This window comes from Rhincodon typus, chromosome 6 (genome assembly GCF_021869965.1).
Source record: "Rhincodon typus isolate 14 chromosome 6, sRhiTyp1.1, whole genome shotgun sequence".
NCBI classification, from domain to species: domain Eukaryota; kingdom Metazoa; phylum Chordata; class Chondrichthyes; order Orectolobiformes; family Rhincodontidae; genus Rhincodon; species Rhincodon typus.
The window spans coordinates 80,147,344-80,169,958 of NC_063337.1; the positions used below are offsets into that span (position 1 = coordinate 80,147,344).

Sequence of the window (22,615 nt, forward strand, 5' to 3'; positions counted from 1 at the left end):
GAACAAGTGTTTTCTGTTTGAACTAAAAGAAAAAAAGGTTATATACATTGTACACATCCAAAAATCTTTAGATCTACTGCCACTTGTAAAGCCATCTTTTAGGATCTCCTGCACTCCGCAAAAGCTATAATGATGTTAGTTAAGCCAAGTTACTTTCTTGAATGTCTCTGATCATTTTAAACAGAGACAGTATAAACTCAAATAGGAAGTCAATATCAGTCAGAAGATATTTTATTCAAAACAGATTCTGTTTATGGAAGGGTTAATTTGCAACAGAAAACACCTTTGATAACTATAATTGTGACTGAAGACAGCATAACAAATTGAAAATAATGAACAACTAGGAAAATGTGCAAACTACACTTTTGAAATTGTAATGCAAGCACTCCACAGTTATATATGTAGGAGAGAACTGTACCTGAGATGTACCTTGTAGAATTTCATCAAACAGATTCCTAGGCTCCCTAAACTGTCCAGGTGTCCAAGCAGAAAAACACAAGATAACATACAGTGACACAAATGAGTACAGACTAAATATAAAATGTTGAACAATGTATTGCCATTCAAGTTTTCAGAAGATGGACAAATAGCCTTGACAGATCAATGCTTTTTGCAAGTGTGGCTATGCTCAAGAAAAATTAATACTTCTGTAGACTTAAATAACTGAAAGAAATATGCACGCTGTCTCATTAGTCAATCTTGCGGTATTAAAAAATGCTTGAATCAAATCAGACTGACTAAAGTGATTAAAAATTCACTTATACTACACTGGGTACCTGTTCACAGGACATGGGGCACTTGCTTCATGGAATTAGTGGTGAACCATATCTTATTGAGTAATATCATTACAAGAGCAAAACTCACTAAAGCTTTCCGCTGTTCATGAATCCCTACTGAAAACCCCCAACTTGCAATCATCAGATCATTTTGCAAATCCACGGTTTGTCAGCAAAAGAACTACAGTATCAGCTTGAAATTTTGCATTTAAAAAATAATTCTCACTCTCTGTCCAGGTTCTGTTACTCCAGCTGCCATTGCAGCAGCTTTAGCTTTTTCTGCTTCATCATATGTTGGCAGGGAGGTGGCAACACTGTAAGGTGGTGGCACTGGCATAAGATCACTGGGGAGATCAGTTTCTGTTGAAAGAGAAGATAGGGTTAACAATTACTTTAAGCTTCCGTGTGGGGAGATGAAAACAAGACTATTTCAAAGTAAGGAGCTTAAAAAGTTCAATGGATGATGTTAGTTATATCAAAATGTGATTATTCCAATATTGATAGTCGATACAAGAATACAAAACTATAACCATGTTCTTTACTCTCTTCTTATAGTTAGAGGAACTCTTGCACCATGCTCATGATCAAATTTATAACACAGGTACGTAGAATACAGTTTTTTTTTCATAAAAGACAAGGTGATATTCAATGTATGTCACATAAGTGGTTTTATCCTATTTTGTTGAAAGAGACAAGATATAACCATCTTTTTCAGGGAGTCTTTGTGGTTTAGAAAACAGCATTATCTTCTTACGTAAATCTACCAAGTGGTAGTACAAGGTATCTGTGCTTCAGAAACGCACATTTTTTCACCTCCTGCCAGTTTCTAGAATTCCTAAGTCTATGCCACATTCAATTTCAGTGTAAAGCTCCAGCCTCCTATTTCAACAATGAGCTGCAATCACACTTCAAGAAGTACCTGAATCTTGTGCCCTAAACAAAACTATCAATTTGGATCAAACAACACGTACCCATGAGTGAAGGGCAAGGAATCAAATAAATAAAGTGACGAAGAATAACAGGATACTGAATCAGAAGAGCAAAGATAAAGAAAATAGATAAGATCCAGGAAAGAGATAAAGGGGGCATATTTGTGTCAGAGGGGCAAACAAAGGGAGGGCACAGAACAGAGGTGAAAAGAGAAATGTAAGGGGAAGGAGGCAAATGAGGCACAATGTGAAAAAAGGTGCAAATGAGAGTGCAGTGGAAAAGGAGGATACAGTACAAGAGAGGTGACATAAAATTAAAGGAAAAACAAAGATGATAATTTTACAAATCACCTTCAACATACCAAAATAATTCAAAGACACTACAAAATAGTACGGGTTCCTCTCCTATCACTCTTCTTGCTCTCTTTAAACACAATTTATCTGCAACACACACTTTTACAGTTCTCCATTCTGAAACTAAGGACTGTACCTCGGTACACTGTATCTAAGATGGCACAATGCGTTGGTGACATTAGTTACTAATCTGTAAATGAAGAAGCTGTACCGAGGTATCTTTGTACCAAAGATGGTATTGTAAGTGGCGATTTATCAACTTTTCACTGTACTCACTTGAGTGCAAAAGCTAATTCAATTCAATTCTATGCTTTGTTGAACTACTGACCAGCCATCTTCCTTTCCTGGCTCAGATGTTAGTCAAAATACTTAAATGCTCCCTCTCCTCAGACAACATCCCGATTTCTTTCAATTCTGTCATCATTACTCTCCTCACAGGTCAAACACTGATTATCTCCCTCTGACCTTGCAGTCTACTCTCCCATCTCCACCCCTATTTCTATTCCAAAATCCTAAATGTATTTTCCAGAACTCATCCATCTAAACATTAATCCACGGCCATTAGTTGGATTTAACTGTTCTCACCTGCTTCCACTTTATCCAGTTAATCATTGCCAAAGAGTCACCTGCAATGCCTTCTCTTTCTGGTCCCACCATTACCTCCGGTGCCCCTAAAGGTCTATCACTAGCTCTCTTATATTTCTCATTGGAAACATAATATGGAAGGAATCAATAGTTTCTAGACGTCTACCTCACCAACTGTCAGCCCCTCCATTGTCAGACTACTAATCAGACATCAATGGAATAGCAGAAATTTTCTCAAAGTAAACTGTGGACAGAAAGAAGAAAATGGTCTTTAGTCTCCATCACAAGCTCCAAATCCTAGCCAACAACTCCAATACTCACTCTCATAAGTCATCTGAGGCTAAGCCAGACTGCAACCTTGGTACGAGTGTTGACCTGGAGGTGAGCTTTTAACCACATATCTGTGCAATCATTGAGTCAACTTATTAACACGACGGCAATATTGTTCATCTCCATTCCTGCCTCAGCTCATCAACTGCTGGAATCCTCATCTGTGCCTTGATTACCTCTCGGCTTGACTATTCCAGTGGATACTCGTGGCCAGCCTCCTGCGTTCAATGCTCCACAAACTTCAGATCACCAAAACTCTGCCATTGATGTTTCTAACTCACTCCAAGTCCTAGTCATTCTTCGCTCCTATGTTTTTACTGACCTACACTGACATTCAGGTTAAGCAACACCAGCGTTGAAATTTTCATCGTCACTTTCAAATCCACATGACCTTGTCCCCCTCTGTCTCCATAATCTCACTATATCCACACCAGCAGATATTTGCATTCCTCCAATACAGGTCTCTTGAGCACCCCTAATTATAATCATAAGCAATGGTAACCAGGCTTTCAACTACCAAGGCAACAAGCTTAGAGAATCCATCTGTAAATTTCTCTACATCCCTTTCCCACTTTGAGCACTCTATAAACCTTATTCTTGGCCTAAATATGCCTTTAGGTGGCTCAGAATCAAATCTCCTTTAGAATGGTGCCTGTGACAAGTTTACCATGTTAAAGGTACGATATAAATACAAGTTGCTATTGCTGACAAACATATTAACAGCACCAAATGCTGACACAAAGATGAGGTTTGAAAATTCAAGCGAGAACTGAGGTGGTAGGCAGGTACAGAGATTTACCGGTGGTGAGGGACAGAGGCAGATGCATAGAAGATCAAATCTAAAGGAATGAGGTTTACACAATACGTTTTATAGGCTTTCATGCAAATTTGAAGGCAAAGATAAAAATTTTAAATTCTACTTGTTACAGAAGCGTGTCTTTATTGGTCAATGACGACAGAAGTAATGAATGAACAAACTTAATGCACAACAGTATGAAGGCAACTGTCCTTTGGAGCTTCTGAAGAAAGGATGGTGGGAGGTCAGTAAGGACAGCTTTAAAGTCAGAATGTGACAAATGCAGAGCAGGTGTTTTAGTTGCACGGGGAAGGAAAGCTGGAGACAGAAAAACAGTGAACACTGCTTTGGAGGTGGAGTTTAGCACTATTTGTTAAATATTTTTGCAATATGATGCACAGCTGAAGGAATGTGCTCCTATCTTGGTTTAGTCTGAACAAGTAGCACAAGAAGAAGACACCCAAGCTTTTTTCTCCAAAAGAATGCAGAGAGGAGCTTAATAAAGATTTCCAAATTAATGAGGCATCCAGACAGAGTGGAGAGGGAAAAGCTATTTCCAGTGATGGAAGGATTGTGAAAAACGAACGAGCAGATTTAAGGTCATTCACAAAAGACACTTTGGACAACGTAAGTAAACGCTATTTCATGCAGTGAGTGGTGAAGATTTGGAATGCAGTATCTGAGATTGAGGATGCAGATTCAATCAAGGTTGTCAAGAGGAAATTGTTTTATTTCATGAAAAGGAACAGCGTGCAGGGCACAGTCAGATGGTGCCAAGTGACAATAGATGAAATGTACCTTCACAAAGCCAACATAGACGTGGTGAATGGCATCTTTCTGTTTTGTAACCATTCTGTCAATCAAGAATCTAACTCAGCCTTGTACACATTCAATGACTGTAAGTAAACTGCACTCTAGGGAAGAAAAATCCACAAAACAGTGACCATCAAAAAAAAACTAATCTCTGTCTCAGATAGGAGATCTCTTTTTTAAACAATATGTGCCCTTCAGCTCTAATCTCTTCTCCAAGGCGAAGCATCCTGTCAGCATCCATCCTATTAAGTCCTCTCAGGATGTTATATGGTTCTAAACTCCCAACAGATACAAGCCCAGCCTGACCAGCATTTCCTTGCACAAAAACACACCCATCCCAGGAATCAGTTCAGCAAACCTTCTTTGAACTATTTCTAACGTTATTATATTCTCTCTCACGGAGACCAAAACGATATACAACATGGCAGGTGCAGACTCACCAACAGTATATACAACAGTAGCAAAACTTCCATACATGAATATTCTATTCCCCTTGCAATAAACACCAACATTCCATTTGTCTTTCTAATTTCCTGATGTATCTGCAGACTAGCCTTTTGTAATTCATTACCAGGAGAGCCATATTCCTCTCTATTAAGATTCTGAAATCTTTATTTTAATAATATATTTCTATTGATCTTGCCAAAGTGGACAAGTTCCCATTTTTTTCCACCAATTATCTGATCTACTGATTTTTGCCTGCTCTTTACTTTGCCAAATCCAAATTTACTTTCCTGCCTCCTTTTAAATTATCAAATTTAACAACTATACATTCAGTCTCTTCTTCCAAGTCATTTATATCAATTGTGATACAGTTAAGACCCCAACTGATTCCTGTGGCACTCCACGAGTTACAGCTTGCTGACTCAAAAATGACCCATTTATCTCTACTCTCTGCTTGTTAGCTAACTAATCCTCAAACCATAATATGTCAACAGTATGTTAACAGTCAACATAATACATTACCCTTGCACTATGAGCTCTTATTTTGTGTAATAACCTTGATGTATCACCTTATCAAACATTTTTTTGGAAATCCACACCCACATCTACAGGTTCTTCTTTATTCATGTTGCATGTGACTTTTTCAAAAAGTTCAATTTATTCAATTGCAATTTCCTGTTCACACAGCCATACTATGCTTAGCCTGATTGCATTTAGAATTTTTAAGGCCCCTGCTATAACCTCCTTAATAATAGTTTTCTAGCATTCTCCTTGGGATAGCTGTTAAGAGAACTGGCCTGTAATTACCTGCTTTCTTTCTCTTTCCTTGTTTGAAAAGATAAATTACTTTTGCTACTATTGAATCTAATGAGATCTTTCCAGAATCCAGACAAGTCTGGAAAATTAACACCAATACCTCTACAATCTCCATGGCCTCTTCTTTCAAGACCCTCAGATGAAGCTAATCATGTCCTGGAGATTTGTCAGCTTTTAACTCTACTTGTGAATATCTTTGGAATTGTTTAACACTGCTATCCTTTCACCTGTTGATTTACAACTATTTCTGGGATATTATTTTTGTTGTCAACAGCAAAAACAGATTAAAAAAAACCTGTTCGATGCTTACACCATTTCCTTATTCCTACTAATTTCCTAGTCTCGGTCTATAAATCCCATGGTCTCTTCAATTACCCTTTTCCCTTCTAAATGCTTGTCAAAACTTACTGTTCGTATACTTGCAGCCATTTTCTCTTATACCCTTCTTCGTTTTAGTCCGAAATCCAAAAGCACGCAAATGGGTTTGCAGCAAGAAGTGGTAGAGAGGAAGAAAAGGGTGTCCTTAGTGTACATAAGGATACTGATCTAATTCCTTGAGGTAACATTTTAAGACCCAGCATTAGGCCAGGAGGGCGCAATTGATATTGTTAGGGGATTCAGAAAATATCAGCACAGAACAGGGAGGAAAAGTCATTCTTTTAGAAGAATTGAACAATTTTCTTCTTCTAACAGTCAACATTAAGATGTTGAAAAGTTTGCTCCAGCATCTTCAGTCCCTTTTGTCCTAATATATACAAACTTGACAATAATATTTCCATTCTTTTTCTTGTCAACAATATTCAGACCAATAGAAAAAACAGCAGTTTTGCAAACCAATCTCATAAATTAAGTTGCCAATGCAAAATACAATCTTAACCATCATTAAGATTTATCAGGGTATTTGTGTATAGCTTACATAAAAGGCACTTCCCCATACAGTTGGAAAAATGACTGGGTCATCATTAAAATAATGCTTCAAATACATATGAAACAGGGACAGAAGTAGGCCATTCAACAGTTCTGCCATTCTAAAAGATATGGCTGATCTATTGCATTTCAAATTTGACATTCTCACCTACCCCAAACAAGAATCTGTTTACCTCTGCCTTAATAGTATACAGTACCTCCATCGCACGAGAGAGGGTTTCATAATCGCACAATCATCTGAGAGAAAGACTTCTCATCTCTATCCTAAAGGGAGGCCCCCAGTTTCTAAACACGTTGCCCCCTCCCCCAAACGGTTCTGGACTTATCTAGAAGAGGAAAGTTCCTTTCCATGCCCTTTCTGTCAAGGCCATTCAGCTCTTATATGCTTCAATGGAGTCACCCTCCACTCTTCTAAATTCCAATGCAAACAAGCCTAGTCTGCCCAGCCTTTCCTCATAAAACAACCAATTTATTCCAGGTATCAATCTAGTAAATCTGCTCTGAACAGCCTCCTAAGCATGTAGATGCTTCCTTAAATAAAGGAAAAAAAAACTGTACATGGTACTCCAGATGTGGTCTTACCAATGCCATGAAAAACTGAAACTATGAAGTCCAAAACTCAGGTTGCTATTTGGAAAATTATGCTAACTGCCCAGTAGGAAATGACCAGTGGAAATCTGAAAGTGAAATATTAACGAGTCGATAACAACACAAAGCACTGATTTTTGACAAAAATAATTTCTCCTCTTAAACCCTGCTGCCACTTTGCCCTCTACACCCAACTCAACCCCAAGCTCTTCTTTGAATCACAGTTTGTGCACACCAATCAGAAAATTTTAAACATATTCCAGTTACCTTATTTGATATTTTGTAATACTTCACAGAACAATACTAACAGATAACAGTACCTAATCGGAACATCTGTTCAAAGATTAAAGGTAAAAATTAACTTGACTAAATAATTTGGTTGTCCTCGAGAACAAAACGAATCAAGTCTAGCAAGCGGATATATAATCAAGCACTATCATGAAGAAGATCCTGTCCTTCACAAGTATGGAAGCTCAAGCATGTTGAGTCACAAAGGCATAAAAGACGAAGTACAACATATTGGTCCTACAGGTATCCTGGAGTCAGCACCATCCTCCTATCCTGTGCACTGTAAGATCGTCTCTTACAACTTGACAATTTGCCACCTCATGTTTAGAATTTGTAAATATTAAAAGTCACCAATTTTCCTCGTTACTAAGTCGCAATAGAAAAACTAATAACCTAATATACTTCCACCTTGAATTCAAATAATTTAAAGTATAGGTAGAATCAATAAAATCTGACTCCATTAAATTCATCTGTTCCGTTCAGATTCCCAATATATCCTCTATGCAAACTGTGTTTTCTAACACTTCTGGGGACTTGCCTTTTTTATTTCAGTTTCTATCCTTGCAGTTGTTGCAAGACACATCCTGCTTCACGTTTCTATCTTACCCACTCTGACAAATGGAATAGGGAAGGATACGTCTCAAAAAACTCAGGATATCACTGTAGGTCTACCTCATTGCAGCTTCTAAGGCCAGCCATCTTCAGCTGCTTCATCAATAACCTTTCCTCTACAGCAAGGCCAAAAGTGGGGAATTTCATTGATGAATTTCATTGATGAATGCAGAGAATTCAGTTTCATTCTCAATTCCTCAGATAATGAAGATGGCTGTGGTGCATGCAACAAGACCTGGATAATATGTTTGAGGTAATTAGTAGCAACCAAACAATTGCCAGAAAATAACCATCACCAACAATCCAGAATCTAATGTGAATATGAAGATGTAGCAGCTAGTCTAGTAATCCAGAATCTAAACGTTCTCCGGACATGAATTTAAACCTCTCCATGGTGGTGAAATTCTCATTCACTAATGTCTCTTAGAGAAGGAAATGTAACTTCTTCAACTAGTCTTGCCTCCATGCAATTCCAAACGCACAGCAACACAGTTGTTGTTTAATTGTCCTCTGAATGGCGTGGCCAGCATTTACTGCGTGCACACATCCCATGAACAAATAAAACAATAAAACCAATCAGGTCTCTTGATTCAATCATGGTACTATTTCTGAATTCCCCACTCTTCACATCCTGGAGGTTATCACTGACCAGGAACTTCACTGGACCTGTCATAAAAGCAGGTTAAAGATTGGAAAATCTGCAGTGAGCAACTCAACTCTGACTTCCCAAAGTCCTTCTAAAAGACAAAAGCCAAGAGAGTGCTGTCCACTTGCCTGGATACATAAGTGCTACTCTAACAGTACTCAAGAAGCTCGCCACTATCCAAGTCAAGGCACCCTCTCTCCTAACTTGACTACATATCAACATTCATTCATAGTCACAGACTCAGAAATTTGGACAGTCACCCTAATAGCACTGTGAACTGCTCACCAGATGGACTGCAGTGATTCAAGAAGGCAGGGCTAACCACACAGGAAATAAATATTGTCCCCTTCACAAATGCTCAAATCCCAAATATTAAAAATAAAGTGGAGGTCTTTCTAAACCTCTGACCTGTGGCTGATGCAGTTGCTCCCATTGTGACACTGCTGTAAGGTGGTGGGGCTATGTCAGTTTCAGTTGATGTTTGAGGAGACTCTGTGGGAAGATTTGGCCGTGAACCATCAGATGTTTGTGGAGAATCATCTTCATTATGCAGCTGTTATAACAGAAAAACAAGTAAAAGCAGAGTAATTGGAACATTGTCAATACATTCCAATCATAAAGAATAATGTAGTAAAATATATATTATCCAACATACAGGGTCAGGACCAGTTTTGTTAGTTGCTCAGTGAAGGGATCATTAAAATGTCTGACACATGTTGCTTTGTTGTGTTCGGTAGTGACCATCACTCCCAATGTATGATCAAAGGTTTGCTGGATGCTAGGTTGTGAATAGGCTGGATAGGCTGACCTATACCAACTTTTAGGCTGCACTTATCTCTACAATCACTGTAGAAACCAGAGAGATATGAATTTCCTGATGATTAATTCAGTAGATCACACAACAAGACTTCGCATTCCAAGATTTTCACTGTAACAAACATCCTAGGCAACTAGCATATAGTTTAAGTAAGCTACAGATAAGTATTTCCCATTTCACTTCTAACATAACAGAAAACCCCATTCATTCAGTGTTTGTAAATTATACTGCGCTCTTAGTAGACATGCAGACTTGAGTTTGAAGTCCAACTTTGCCTGGTGTTAACATGGTCTCTTTTCCCTATCGCACTAAGGTGAATCTTCCAGCATCCTGCAAACTTCTTTATTTAACCTTTTAAGCATAATCAAATGAACTCCTTGTTGTAAGAATCCATCTGGTGATTCTGTGGTCTCTAAACTTTCACAAGCCTTGTTTCCTCCAACATGGGCCTTGTGCTCACCAGCCCTTCACTTGGTGATCATCCCAAACACAGTCTTTTTCTACTGCTTGGCACCATAACATCAACTGTGGGCTCACTTTTCCCAATTGTGGGCAGCAGGTAGGTCAGTTGCCTTCTCTTATGTCCAGATGTTAGAGCTTTCAATAGGTTCTGATTTAGTTTTTTGTCCCTACAAGAAACTAGGTCAGATGGGTTGATCGCAGGGCAAAAGTAAGAGGGTCATATGGCCCTCTTCATGATTTCATTTTACTTTGGATGAAAGGGTCACATACATAACTTTTACAGAAATTCATTCCTCTTATCATTAAGGCAATTAAACAATTACATTTGGAAAAATATTCAAGAGCAGGAAGATACTAGCCCAGGATTTTACAGAATGTCACCATCATTACTCCTCTGAATTAAATAACAACTTTAGGATTTTATTGCAAGTGCACGCTAAGATATGGTCTACTCCTCCATAGGCTATGCGGTGAATCTTCAACACAACCATCTAAAGCTCTTCTCAAACCAGTAGCCATTGAAATAATTTAAATGAAGAAGACCGTAAAAGGTTAAGTCTCCTTCAAATAAGGTACAACTATCTTTTTTTAACTATATGAGCAACAACATGGAGTTGGCAACAAATTTTCACTGAAAAAAAACTGAAACATCATTTAGATTTCTCCATAACTAATTACCAGATTTTCAAAAACAGTATTTCAACCTCTACTTTGAAACCAAGTATATGTCCCAATCTTTATTCTTTGTAAAATCATTTTTAAAAGTGGATTTGTTATTAATGCTTTTCATTTTCTACTTGGCTATTTGAAAATTATCCTTATACAGCTTGATAACATCACTGCATATTGGAGCTGGGAATTCCGATCAGCGAACAAATTTCTCTTCACAGATAACTAGATATTTCAGTGCAGCTTTCTTTGAGGTCAGCTGTAATTGCTGCAACTTTAACACTGATGGAAACTATAGTCTAATGATTATCGTTGTTCGTTGTAAATACTAAAGGTCACATATACATGTTTGGCAAAAGCCAACATTGTTTAAACTGGATTAATGCCTTGCGATAGGGTTAAGGTTAGGGTGTTTTATTGTCCCATTAACACACACTTGGACAATAGCAAACACACCCAGTTTCTTCAGGTGCATTGTTTCCACCAAGACAGAGAAGCACTTGCTATTTTGTAAAAGCATAATGTATCACATATTATTTTAAAAATTTAGAGCAAACGTATATCTGCCAATGTGAGAAACCATGAACTTTCTAAATTAACTCAACAGCACAGAAGAAAGAAATAACTTAGCCTAGAATCAGTTTATGCTTTAGGTCACTAAAGCCCACTATGACATGAGGGAAATGTAGACATAGAGTCATAAGAGCTTTTTTCAAGATTCATTATTTATTTCCCCAAGTTCTCTGGCTTCCAGGTACTTCTCCACAGTAAATACTGACATAAAATATTCTTTTAGTATCTCACCTATCTACTATGGTTCCACACAAACACTCAATCTCTAAGGGGCCCTATTCTCTCCCTACTTGCTCTTTTGTTCTTAGTGTATTTACAGAATTACTTTGGATTCTCCTTAACTCTATTTGCCAAAGCTATCTCATCTCCCTTTTATGCTCTCCTAATTTCCCTTTTAAGTACAGTTATTTTACTCCCACTGTCCTATACTCTTCCAGGAATTCACTTGATCCCAGCAAGCGGTGAAGGCAAATGGTGTGTTGACCTTCATAGCAAGAGAATTTGAGCACAGATCCAGGATATTTTGCTGCAAATTTACAGGGCTTCGATGAGATCACGCCTGTGCACTTTGATCTCCTTATCTGAGGAAGGACGTTCTTGCTATAAAGGGAGTCCAACAAAGGTTTACCGGACTGATTCCTGTGATAGCACAACTGATGCATGATGAGAGATTAAATCAGTTAGGATTATATTTACTTGGGGAATTCAGAAGAATTGGGGCGGGGGGGAATCTTATAGAAACCTATTAAATTCAAAAAAGACTAGGCAAGGTCAATGCAGAAAGGACGCACCCGATGATGGAGGAATCCAGAACTATGGGTCGCAGTTTAAGTATATGACGTAGACCATTTAGCATGAAGATCAGGAAAAAATTCTTCACCCAAAGAGTGGTAACCCTGTAGAATTCTTGGACATAGAATGCAATCGAGGACAAAACATTGCGTAATTTCAATAAGGAGTTGAATATAGCATGTTGGGCTAAAGGCATTAAAAAGACATGGGGGAAAAGCAGGAACATGCTAAAAAGTTGGATGATCAGCCAGGATCATAATGAATGGTGGAACAGAATTAAAGCTTCTGTTGTAAAGAAGGTAAGTAATTAAACCAAACTTGGAGTGTCAGAAGCAGCACCAGTTCAGAGTCAAATGCCCTACTCCTATTTTCTATTTTTCTAATTCAATGAGTCTTGGTCGTAACATTCAGATGTACAGGCATGAACAATAGCAGGGCCACCAAACCTCCACCACCAACATCCAGACTGGGCCAGAAGTCGATCATATTCACCCGGCAGTAAAATTTGTCTCTTGATCTTAACAATATTAAGGGTCACACTCACTCTCGGTGTTAGTTTGATTTTGAGTGCAAAAACAGACAGAAAGACTGTTATTAATTGGTAGTTAAGAACACTCCCTACATCTCAGAAATGCAATGTAAGCAGGTTGCCTTTTTCAAATGATGGAATAAATACTGTCATGTAGGTAGACTAATGACATAGTATTACAGGATAAAGGGGAGACAAGTACTTCCAAGGTTTATGGCGGCAGGTCAGGGGAGAAGAGATAATGCAAGCAAACTGCACAACTAAATGCTACACAACATACAGCAAGTTTAATGTGCAGCCATATACAACATTGCCAATGCCTTAAGGTCACTAACAGATGTCACTGGACATCTAATCACCTAATTTTGAAATGGGAGAAGTTCATTCCAGTTGCTTCATTTAAGGGGAGACATTTTGATCTGCTTGTTATCACACTACTCTTTTATATTAAGCAGAAATGAATGGCACGCTAGACAGTTTGTTCCCTTTAGCATGGTTCGCTTCTTGCGCAATATAAAATGGCTTCATATAAAATTACGCAAGCAATTCCTATTAATAAATTTGGACTGGAGTCACACCATCTGCTGTCTGATGACCAACAACAACATGCTTGCACCATTGCCAGGAATAGAATTATGAGGTGCCAGCCTGGTGAAGCAACTAAACAGAACTGTGTGTGTATTAAACAGCATGCTATGGACAGAGCTACAAACCTGTAGTTTTGTTCCATTCAAATGATGAATGATGGCATATAATTATGTAATTAAAAGGAAGTGGTGTCATGAATATTGCCAATCTGGACGATGATGAGGCCAGCACAACACAAATCAACAAGAATACAGCATTTAAAAGTATCTTTAACTAGAAGATATTTTCTAATCAACCTGTTTAGATCTATGTTATTATACACCTCTGGAATAGATGGGACTTGAACCCAAGCCTCCTGGTCCAAAGGGAAGGACATTATCAGTGTGCCACCGGAGGGACCCCAACCTTTAGCCAGAAATACCATGGAGATGATCCTTCTCAGCTGCCCGCAGTTAGAAACCAATCTTCAACTAGTTAAATTTACTCTACATAATTTCAAGAAATAGCTGTGTATATTAAATACAGCATAGAATTTATGGCCTGTAAAAATCCAATCTTCAGTGCTGAAGGCCTGCTCCCCAGAAATAAACGAACTGCTCCAGTGCAGCTATAATAGTGACATCTAAAAGGTAATGTGGAAATTTGCTGAACTATAGATAGATATTTTCAATCGACCTGTTTAGACAACTCTAGAGCAAGTCAGACCGCCGTTGGTCCACAAGTTGGAACGTGACCACTGCATCACAAGGTCCTTTTTTGATGGCCAGATATAGATATTTTTAAATCAATCTGTTCAGATGTGAGATGACAACACATCTGGAGCAGGTGGGACTTTAGCCCAGGCCTTCTAACACAGAGGTTGGCGCACAACCATTACATAATAAAGCACTTCTTTTTTGTGCAGCTATATCCTACACATTAAAATCAGACAAATTTAACATGACCAACTGCTACTCAAATCAACAACTTGCAAACTGGTGGAAGGAGTTGTCAAAAATGAAAGCAAGCATCCCTTATCAAAAAACACAAGTTCTGAAGAAAAGTCACTGGGCTAGAAATATTCACTCTGCTTCTCTCTCCACAGATACTGCCAGACCCATTGTGCTTTTCCAGCAATTTCTGTTTTTGGCCCTTAATCATCTATAAATATTTCCTAAACAGCATGATCTGGGATGTTATTACATGTCTCTGGAACTGGAACTGGAACCTCTTGTTCCAGAGGTAGGGACACTATGACTGTGCCACTCGATTTGCAATCATGCCTTGCATAAAGAAATACAGTTGTGGTCCAAGCACAAGACAGCACTGCATGACCTCCTCACAACAAAGCCCTTGATGATCTACCTTCAGCTGCTTCTCTAATGAATTTCCTCTACCATAAAAGGTCAGCTATAGGAGTATTCAATGAAAAGTGCAGAGCGCACACCTTAATTTGTCGAATAATGAATTAGTCCATCAAATAAGACCTATTAACACTCATTTCACAAGTGTTCAACAATGATCGTCTCCTACAAGAGACAATCCAAGCAAGTGACATTTAACAACATTACTACAACAAAGTCACCTACTATCAACATGCTGAGATTCACCCTTGGGCAGAAACTCAACAAGACTAGCTGCATAAATGCTACGACCTTTACTGCAAGTTAAAAACTGAATATTGCGTAAGTGGCTTAACTCCCTAAATCCAAAAGCGTTTCGACAATCAATAATGACCAAGTCAAAAACATGATGGAGTAAGATAGAATATTCCCCACTTACCTGGAAGGTGCAGAACAAGAGCATTCTAGAAGCTGCGTGGTATCAAAAAGACTGACACTGCATGGTCCAGATGAAGCATTCATACCCTCCAGCATCACAGCTACTGATTCTAACAGTCTCGAAGGCACACATCAAGAGCTTATCAGCAACATCTCCTAATTTCTAACACCTCAAAAGGACATCAAGAGGTGCTTGGAAACTCAAATCTCCTTGTGGGTCCATGAAAAGTCACATGACACCCCGCATTAGCTAGATATCACTACTCTGCAATCATCACGTGATAAAAATCCTGGAACTTGCTCTTTAACAGGATTGTGGGAGTATCTTCACCGCAAGGGCTGCAGTAGTTCAAGGAAAAGGTTCACCTCATGAACTACCTTCTCAAGGGCAACTAACGATGGGTAACAAAAAAATGCCAGCTTTGTCAGATATGCATATAATTCAAGTTTTCTTTGTAAATATCCTGCAGAAACAGTAAATGAAAATATCAACATTTGTTTAGAGATAAAACTCCAGCCTCAATGTTTATGTAAACAATAAACAGGAGCTGTTGATTGTTAAATTAAGCACAACATTGTTTCATTGTTTACCCTCAGTTCACAACATATTACAGATCATATTAATGGAAGGATAACTAGTGCTAAGCAATTGAAATAATCATCCATCCCCAGGTGACTATTGTTCTAGTTCATCCCATGTTCGCACTAAACAACAAAAAAGTAAGCATTACATCCAAGTTTTTCATCTTTCACTCATCAGGACTAGGACACAAGAAGTCAAAATTAGAAAGGCAACAATAACTTAGACAGCATGAGAAGCTAGTGCTAATTGGTTGGCACTGAGATGCAGCAGGAACTGTTCAGTATCAACCTTAGTTAACCCATTAAACACTGACCAGACATGTAGGTTCTAATTGATCAGGGCGTTGTCATGTAGAAATCAGCAAGGATTGTTAATCCCACAAACCTTTCCTCAACACACATAGTGCAATATTTGAAGAAGTTATTTTTACCAACAAAGAACAAGGGCCTGAGGTATGAATATACATAGCCTTTAGCATGTGCAGATGAATCACCCTGCAAACCCAACTGATAACCTTAATTTGGTTTCTGGTCTAATTCTTAGCATAGTGAGGATTTGGTAAAATGTTGTCCAATAGTAAAATCACCTGTAATCTTGAACATGGTGATCTGAGATTTGTAAGCAGAGGATGGTGGGGCACTATTGGTATGCTGCCTGCTGAAAATGATCAAAAGCATATATTATTTGACACAGTCCAGTAGCCACTGGGCATCTTTTCTATACCTGGCATGACATTGATGCTGAAACTCACATCCACATTAAACATTGGTGTGATAAGCAACGAATATATTTTGGCATGAAGAGCATCTTATTAGTGGAGAACACCACCTGTATATTTGCTGCAAAGTGGCAAGGTGAAAGACCATCAGACCATAAGATATAAGAGTCGAAATAGGCTATTCAGCCTATTGAGTCTTCTCGGCCATTTAATGAGATCATGGCTGATCTGATAATCCTCAGCCTCATTCTACTATCTTTTCCCTTTTATCCTTATTAAAAATCTAGCTCAGTCTTGAACAAACCAACTATATGACACGGCCATCTGCAGTAAAGAATTCCACAGATTCACTACCCTCAGAAAGGGAAACAATCTTTCCACAACTACCCTGTTAAATCCCCTAAAAATTTTGTATAGATAAGGTTGTCTCTCATTCTCCAAAACTGAATTAAGTAAAGGCCAAAGCTATTCACTCACTCCTCATGAGACAGTCTGTCCGTAACTGGGATCAACTGAGTGAACCTTGTATGGACTAGCATCAATGTCAGTATATTTTTCTTCAGGTAAGAGGATTCCCAAAACTGTTCATATCATTCCAGTTGTGGGCTTACTAGTGCATGGCATAGTACTAGCAAATTTTATACTCCATTCCTTTTGAAGTAACAGCCAACACACCATTTGTTTCCTTATTTTCTGCAGAAACTATGCTAGCTTGTTGTAGTTTATGCACAAGAACTCCGAAAATCCCTCTGTGTCATAGAGATATACAACATGGAAACATACCCTTTGGTCCAACTTTTCCATGCCGACCAGATATCCTAAATAAATCTAGTCCCATTTGTTAGCATTTGGTCTATATCCCTCTAAATCCTTCCTATTCATATACCCATCCAGGTGCCTTTTAAACGTTGTAATTGTATCAGCCGCTACCACTTCCTCTGGCAGTTCATTCCATACATGCACCACCAACTGCATGAAAAAGTTGCCCCTTAGACCCCTTTTAAAGCATTCCCTCTCACATTAAAGCTATACCCTCTAGTTTTGGACTCCCCCACCCCAGTGAAAAGACCTTGTCTACTTACCCAATCCATGCCTCTCACAAATGTTTATAAGGACACCTATCAGCCTCAGATGCTCCAGGAAAAATAGCCCCAGCCTATTCAGCCTCTCCCCATAGCTCAAACCCTTCAACCCCGGCCACATCCTTGTAAATCTTTTCTGAGACCTATCAAGTTTCACAACATCCTTCCTATAGCAGGGAGACCAGAATTGCACACAGTATTCCAATCGAGGCTTAACCCACGTCCTGTACAGCTGCAACATGATCTCCCAACTCCTATACTCAATGCACTGACCTATAAAGGCAAGCATACTAAACGCCTTCTTCACTAACATATCTACCTGTGACTCCACTTTCAAGTAACTATGAACGTGTACCCCAAGGTTTCTTTGTTCAGCAACACCACCCAGAACCTTACCATTAAGTGAGTAAGTCCTGGCCTGATTTGACTCTCCAAAAGGCAGCACCTCACATTTATCTAATTTAAACTCCATCTGCCACACCTCGGCCCATCGGCCCATCTGATCAAGGTCCTCTTGTACTCTGAGCTAAGCTCTTTGGCTGTCCACTATACCTCCAATTTTGGTGTCATCTGCAAACGTACTAAATATACCCCTTATATTCACATCCAAATCATTTATACAAATGACAAAAAGTAGTGGACCCAGCACCAACCCTTGTGGCACACCACTGCTCACAGGCCTCCAATCTGAAAAACAACCCACCAGCACCACCCTCTGTCTTCTACCTTCGAGCCAGTTCTGTATCCATATAACTAGTTCTCCCTATATTCCATATGATCCAACCTTGCTAACCAGTCTACCATGAGGAACCTTGTCAATCGCCTTACTGAAGGCCATATCGATCACATCCACCACTCTGCCCTCATCAATCCTCTTTGTTACTTCTTCAAAAAACTCATTCAAGTTCATGAGACACTATTTCCCACTCACTAAACCATGTTGACTATCACTAATCAGACCTTGCCTTTCCAAATACAAGTAAATCCTGTCCCTCAGGATCCTCTCCAACATGTCCACCACTGATGTTAGGATCACTGATCTACAGTTCCCTGGCTTTTCTTTACCACCTTTATTAAATAGTGGCACCACATTAGCCAACCTCCAGTCTTCCAGCACCTCACCTGTGGCTTAAGATGATACAAATATCTCAACAAAGAGCCCAGCAATTACTTCCCTAGCTTCCCAGAGTTCTAGAGTATACCTAATCACGTCCCAGGAATTTATCCACCTTCGTGCATTTTAAGACGTCCAACACCTCCTCCTCTGTAATACGGACATTTTTCAAAACATCGCTATTTATATCCCTACGTTGACTATCTTCCATATCCTTCTCCACAGTAAACACTAATGCAAAATACTCATTTAGTATCTTCCCCCAGGCTGAAGCTTTCTATAATCTTTCTTTATTCAAATAATATTGGGCTCTTCTTTTCTTCCTGCTGAAATGCATAACCTCATTTTCCCCAAATTAAATGCCAAGTTTATACCCACTTCCGTAACCTGTCCATATCCTTCTGCAGACAATGTACTGTCTTCAGCACCTGCCTTCCCAACCATTTTTGAGTCATCCACAAACTTAGCAATAGTTTTTCATTTTTCTCATCCAAGTCATTAATATATATTGTAAATAATTGTGGTCCCAACATTCATTCTTGTGGGATTCCTCCAGATACACATTGGCATCCTACAAATGTTCACCTTATTCCAAGTCTGTTTTATATTAGTTATACTGATATATAGCTTCAACATTATTGGGTCTTATTAAGCCTAATGTGTGGTATATTATCATGTGCCTTTTGATAATCCCAATATATTACATCCACTGCTTCCCCTTCATCTATTCCACTTGCTACCTCCTCAAAAGAACGCAAATAAATTTATCAGGCACCGTCCCAAACTGAATGCTAAATTCTACCATGCATGGTCACTGTTTCCTAGGGGGATCTTTTACTTTGAAATTGTTTATTAAACCTACCTTATTACACATTATCAAATCAAAAACGGTCAGATTCAGATTTACAATATATTTTCTGATTGGATCCACGTGACATATTGTTCCAGGAAGCTGTCCCAAATATAATATTTGTTGTACCTCATGGCAACTTCTGTCAGTCTCACTTTCCCAATTTACGCGATTTACCCATCATTAAAGTTACCCATCATTAACATACTGCCTTTGTTACTTGCCCTTATTATCTCCTGATTCATACAGCTATCATATATGACAGGGAATCAAAGGGCCTCTCTAAACTACTCTCACTAGTCTTTCCTTGCCCTTTTTATTTCTTACCTCCACCCATATGGACTCCGCATCTTCCAATCCAAGATCATTTCTTACTATAATACATATTCCGTACATACGTTAACCTTTTCTTCATGCCTGTCCATTTGAAAAGTCACATATCCCTGAGTGCTTAGATCCCAGCTTTGATCTTTTTTAACCATGTCTCTATGATGCCTAGAATATCAAACCCATTAACCTATATTTGCAACATGAATTCATTTATTTCGTTCTGAACATTGCAAACATTCAAGTAAACAGCAATTACTTTTGCCTTTTTAACCTTTTTTTTTCTTCCTTTGGTCCCGTTTACTGCTGTTTTTCCATGTTTGTTCACTGTCCCTTCCTGTCCCACTCTGGGTATTGTTTTCCAAAGTAGCTGCCTTGTAATGCGGTCATATCTCATGCTTCGTGAGCCTACATTGCCCCCCTCCCTAACCCTGCCTCTTTTAATTAGTTTTAAGTGCCCTCCACAGTCCTAGTTATTTTGATTCTTCAGCACAGTTCAAGTGAAGCCCATCCCACTGGAACACCTCTCAACACTGGTGCCAGTGTCCCACCAACTGAAACCCAACACCCCCAAACAATCTTTAGGCCACTGATTTAACTCCAACTTAATTTACCTTATGCCAGTTTGTCCATGGCTCAGGTAGTAATCCAGAGATAATTAAGTTGAAGATTCTTCTTTTCAATTTAGCTTGTAACCATTCAAAATCTTTTAGCAGAATCTCCTTTTTATTCCTATCATTCTTGTTAGTATCAACGTCAATTACATCAGCAGGATCCCACCCCTTTCATTCGAAGTTCTTCTCCAGTCATGAGAAGCTGTCCTTGACCCAGATAACAGGCAGCCAGCAAGCGTAACTTTCAAAACTCCTGCTCAATGCTGCAGAGAACAGTACCTATCCCCCTAATAATATTGTCCCCAACCATTACGATGTTTTATTTCTTCCCCCCAGGAGCCATGAATGATTTGAGACTTTCCTGTGCCCAGGTGTCTTGGTCAGTTTGCTCATCCTCTTTGAAATCCCCAATATTTTCCACATAGCTTGCAACAGCCTCTTTGGGCAATTGAAGTGCCAAAGATCTTCGACGAGAACTTCCTGGGTTCCCACACATACCTCACTTGCAATCACACCTTCCTGTCAGTGATCACAGATCAATTTTTAATTATGTAATCGGAGGGATGCGATCATCCTCGGGAGTAAAGAGTCCAGGTAACTGTCCTCTTCCCTAATTGGATCCAAGTTCAGGAGTTGGAGTGTGAACTGCACCAATTGGGGCAAAGTTCCTCAAGCTGCAAACACTTAGCACAATTAACTTCACCTGTTGCTCCAATTTTTAAGACACCTTCAGAGGTAGCCTGTGCACATTCAGGGCCAAAATGCGTGACCATTAGCAGTTTAAGAAATTCCAACAAAAACAGTAACTGATTACTTGATCAGAGTCAGCATCATTATACAGGATGGGATTGCCCTGTATGTTCTATTTTCGCATCACGTTTGTTTGGTAAGTAGATAGCTAAGGCCCCCATGCACAAACTTGCCAATTTCCGATCTTGCAGCATGTGGAACTAAAGAAATCCTGACACACTGACCAGTGAATGCAGGCTTGCAGTGTATCGCAGCATGTTTCTCAACTAAAACACAAAAGAAAGGAAACTCATTTGATTGCTGGTAAATATGAGCACAGGACGAGTTTATTTCACAGTATATGGAAATTCTTTGTTACAGCTATGGGTTCAAAAAGGCAAGGAAGTTATTCATCATTGCATTAACTATGATAACTGGCAAAGATGTTAACAAAAACTGGGTCCTACGGGATCCCATCGCTCCCCTGTTTAAGAAGGGAGAGAGGCAGAAAACAGGAAATTACAGGTCGGTTAGCCTGACCTCGGTCATTGGTAAGATTTTCAGAGCCCATTAAGGCTGAGATTTCAGAGCATTTGAATGTGCATGGTAAAACAGAGTTGAGTCAGCATGGCTTCATCCAGGGGAGGTCATGTCTGACAAATCTATTAGAATTATTTGAGGCAGTAATGAACAAGTTAGTCGAAGGAGAACTGAAATAACCGCACATAAGCCAGTATCCTGTTACCAAGTCAACCCCTTACTTCTGTGTGAATTGTATGCGGGCTGTGACCCGCTAGCTCAGAGCCAGTCCCTAGAATGCAGAGATGCTCTAAATCTCCTATTTATATCTGTCAGCCAGGGTTCCTTGATAGGCCCAAGTTAACAACCCCAATTAAGGATCTCATTGTCAATGAGATCTGTCTGGTCCTCATTCCAATCACTACAATGGCCAAAGTATATGATATATTTGGGCTTTGACAAGGTGTCACACAGGAGGCTCTGAAATAAGTACCCACGGTGTAAGGGGCAAGGTACTGGCGTGGAGAGAGAATTGGCTGACCAGAAGGCAGAGTGAGAATATAGGGTTCTTTTTCAGGGCAGCAGTGGAGTTCTGCAGGGGTCAGTGTTGGGACCACAACTATTCAGATTATAACAATCTTGGACAAAGGAAATGAGGACGTTATCGCTAGGTTTACAGATGATACAAAGATAGGTGGAGGGACAGGTAGTGTTGACGAAGCAGGGAGGCCACAGAAGACTTGGAGGGGCTTGGAGAGTGGGCAAAGAAGTGGCGGATGGTATCAAATGGGGGGAAAAGTGTGAGGTTATGCATTTTGGCAGGAAGAACAGGCATAGACTATTATCCAAATGGTGAAAGGCTTCAGAAATCTGGAGCTAAAAGGGACTTGGGTGTCTTGTTCAGGATCTCTTCAAGTTAATGTGTTGGTTCAGTTAGCAGCTAAGAAGGCAAATGCAATGTTGGCATGTATTTCAAGAGGGCTAG

The 22,615-nt window shown here is 39.3% G+C and overlaps 1 protein-coding gene across 1 annotated transcript in view; it reads right to left on the reverse strand.

The window, feature by feature from the left end:
- LOC109920008 (NEDD4 family-interacting protein 2) overlaps positions 1-22,615 on the reverse strand; it is a 47,414-nt gene that overhangs the window by 623 nt on the left and 24,176 nt on the right. Inside the window, exons 2-4 of the mRNA XM_048597608.1 lie at positions 9,313-9,457; positions 1,003-1,136; positions 419-469 (exon numbers count right to left, since the gene is read on the reverse strand). Coding sequence (XP_048453565.1) covers positions 419-469; positions 1,003-1,136; positions 9,313-9,457 — 330 coding nt within the window. The remainder of the gene's footprint in view (positions 1-418; positions 470-1,002; positions 1,137-9,312; positions 9,458-22,615) is intronic.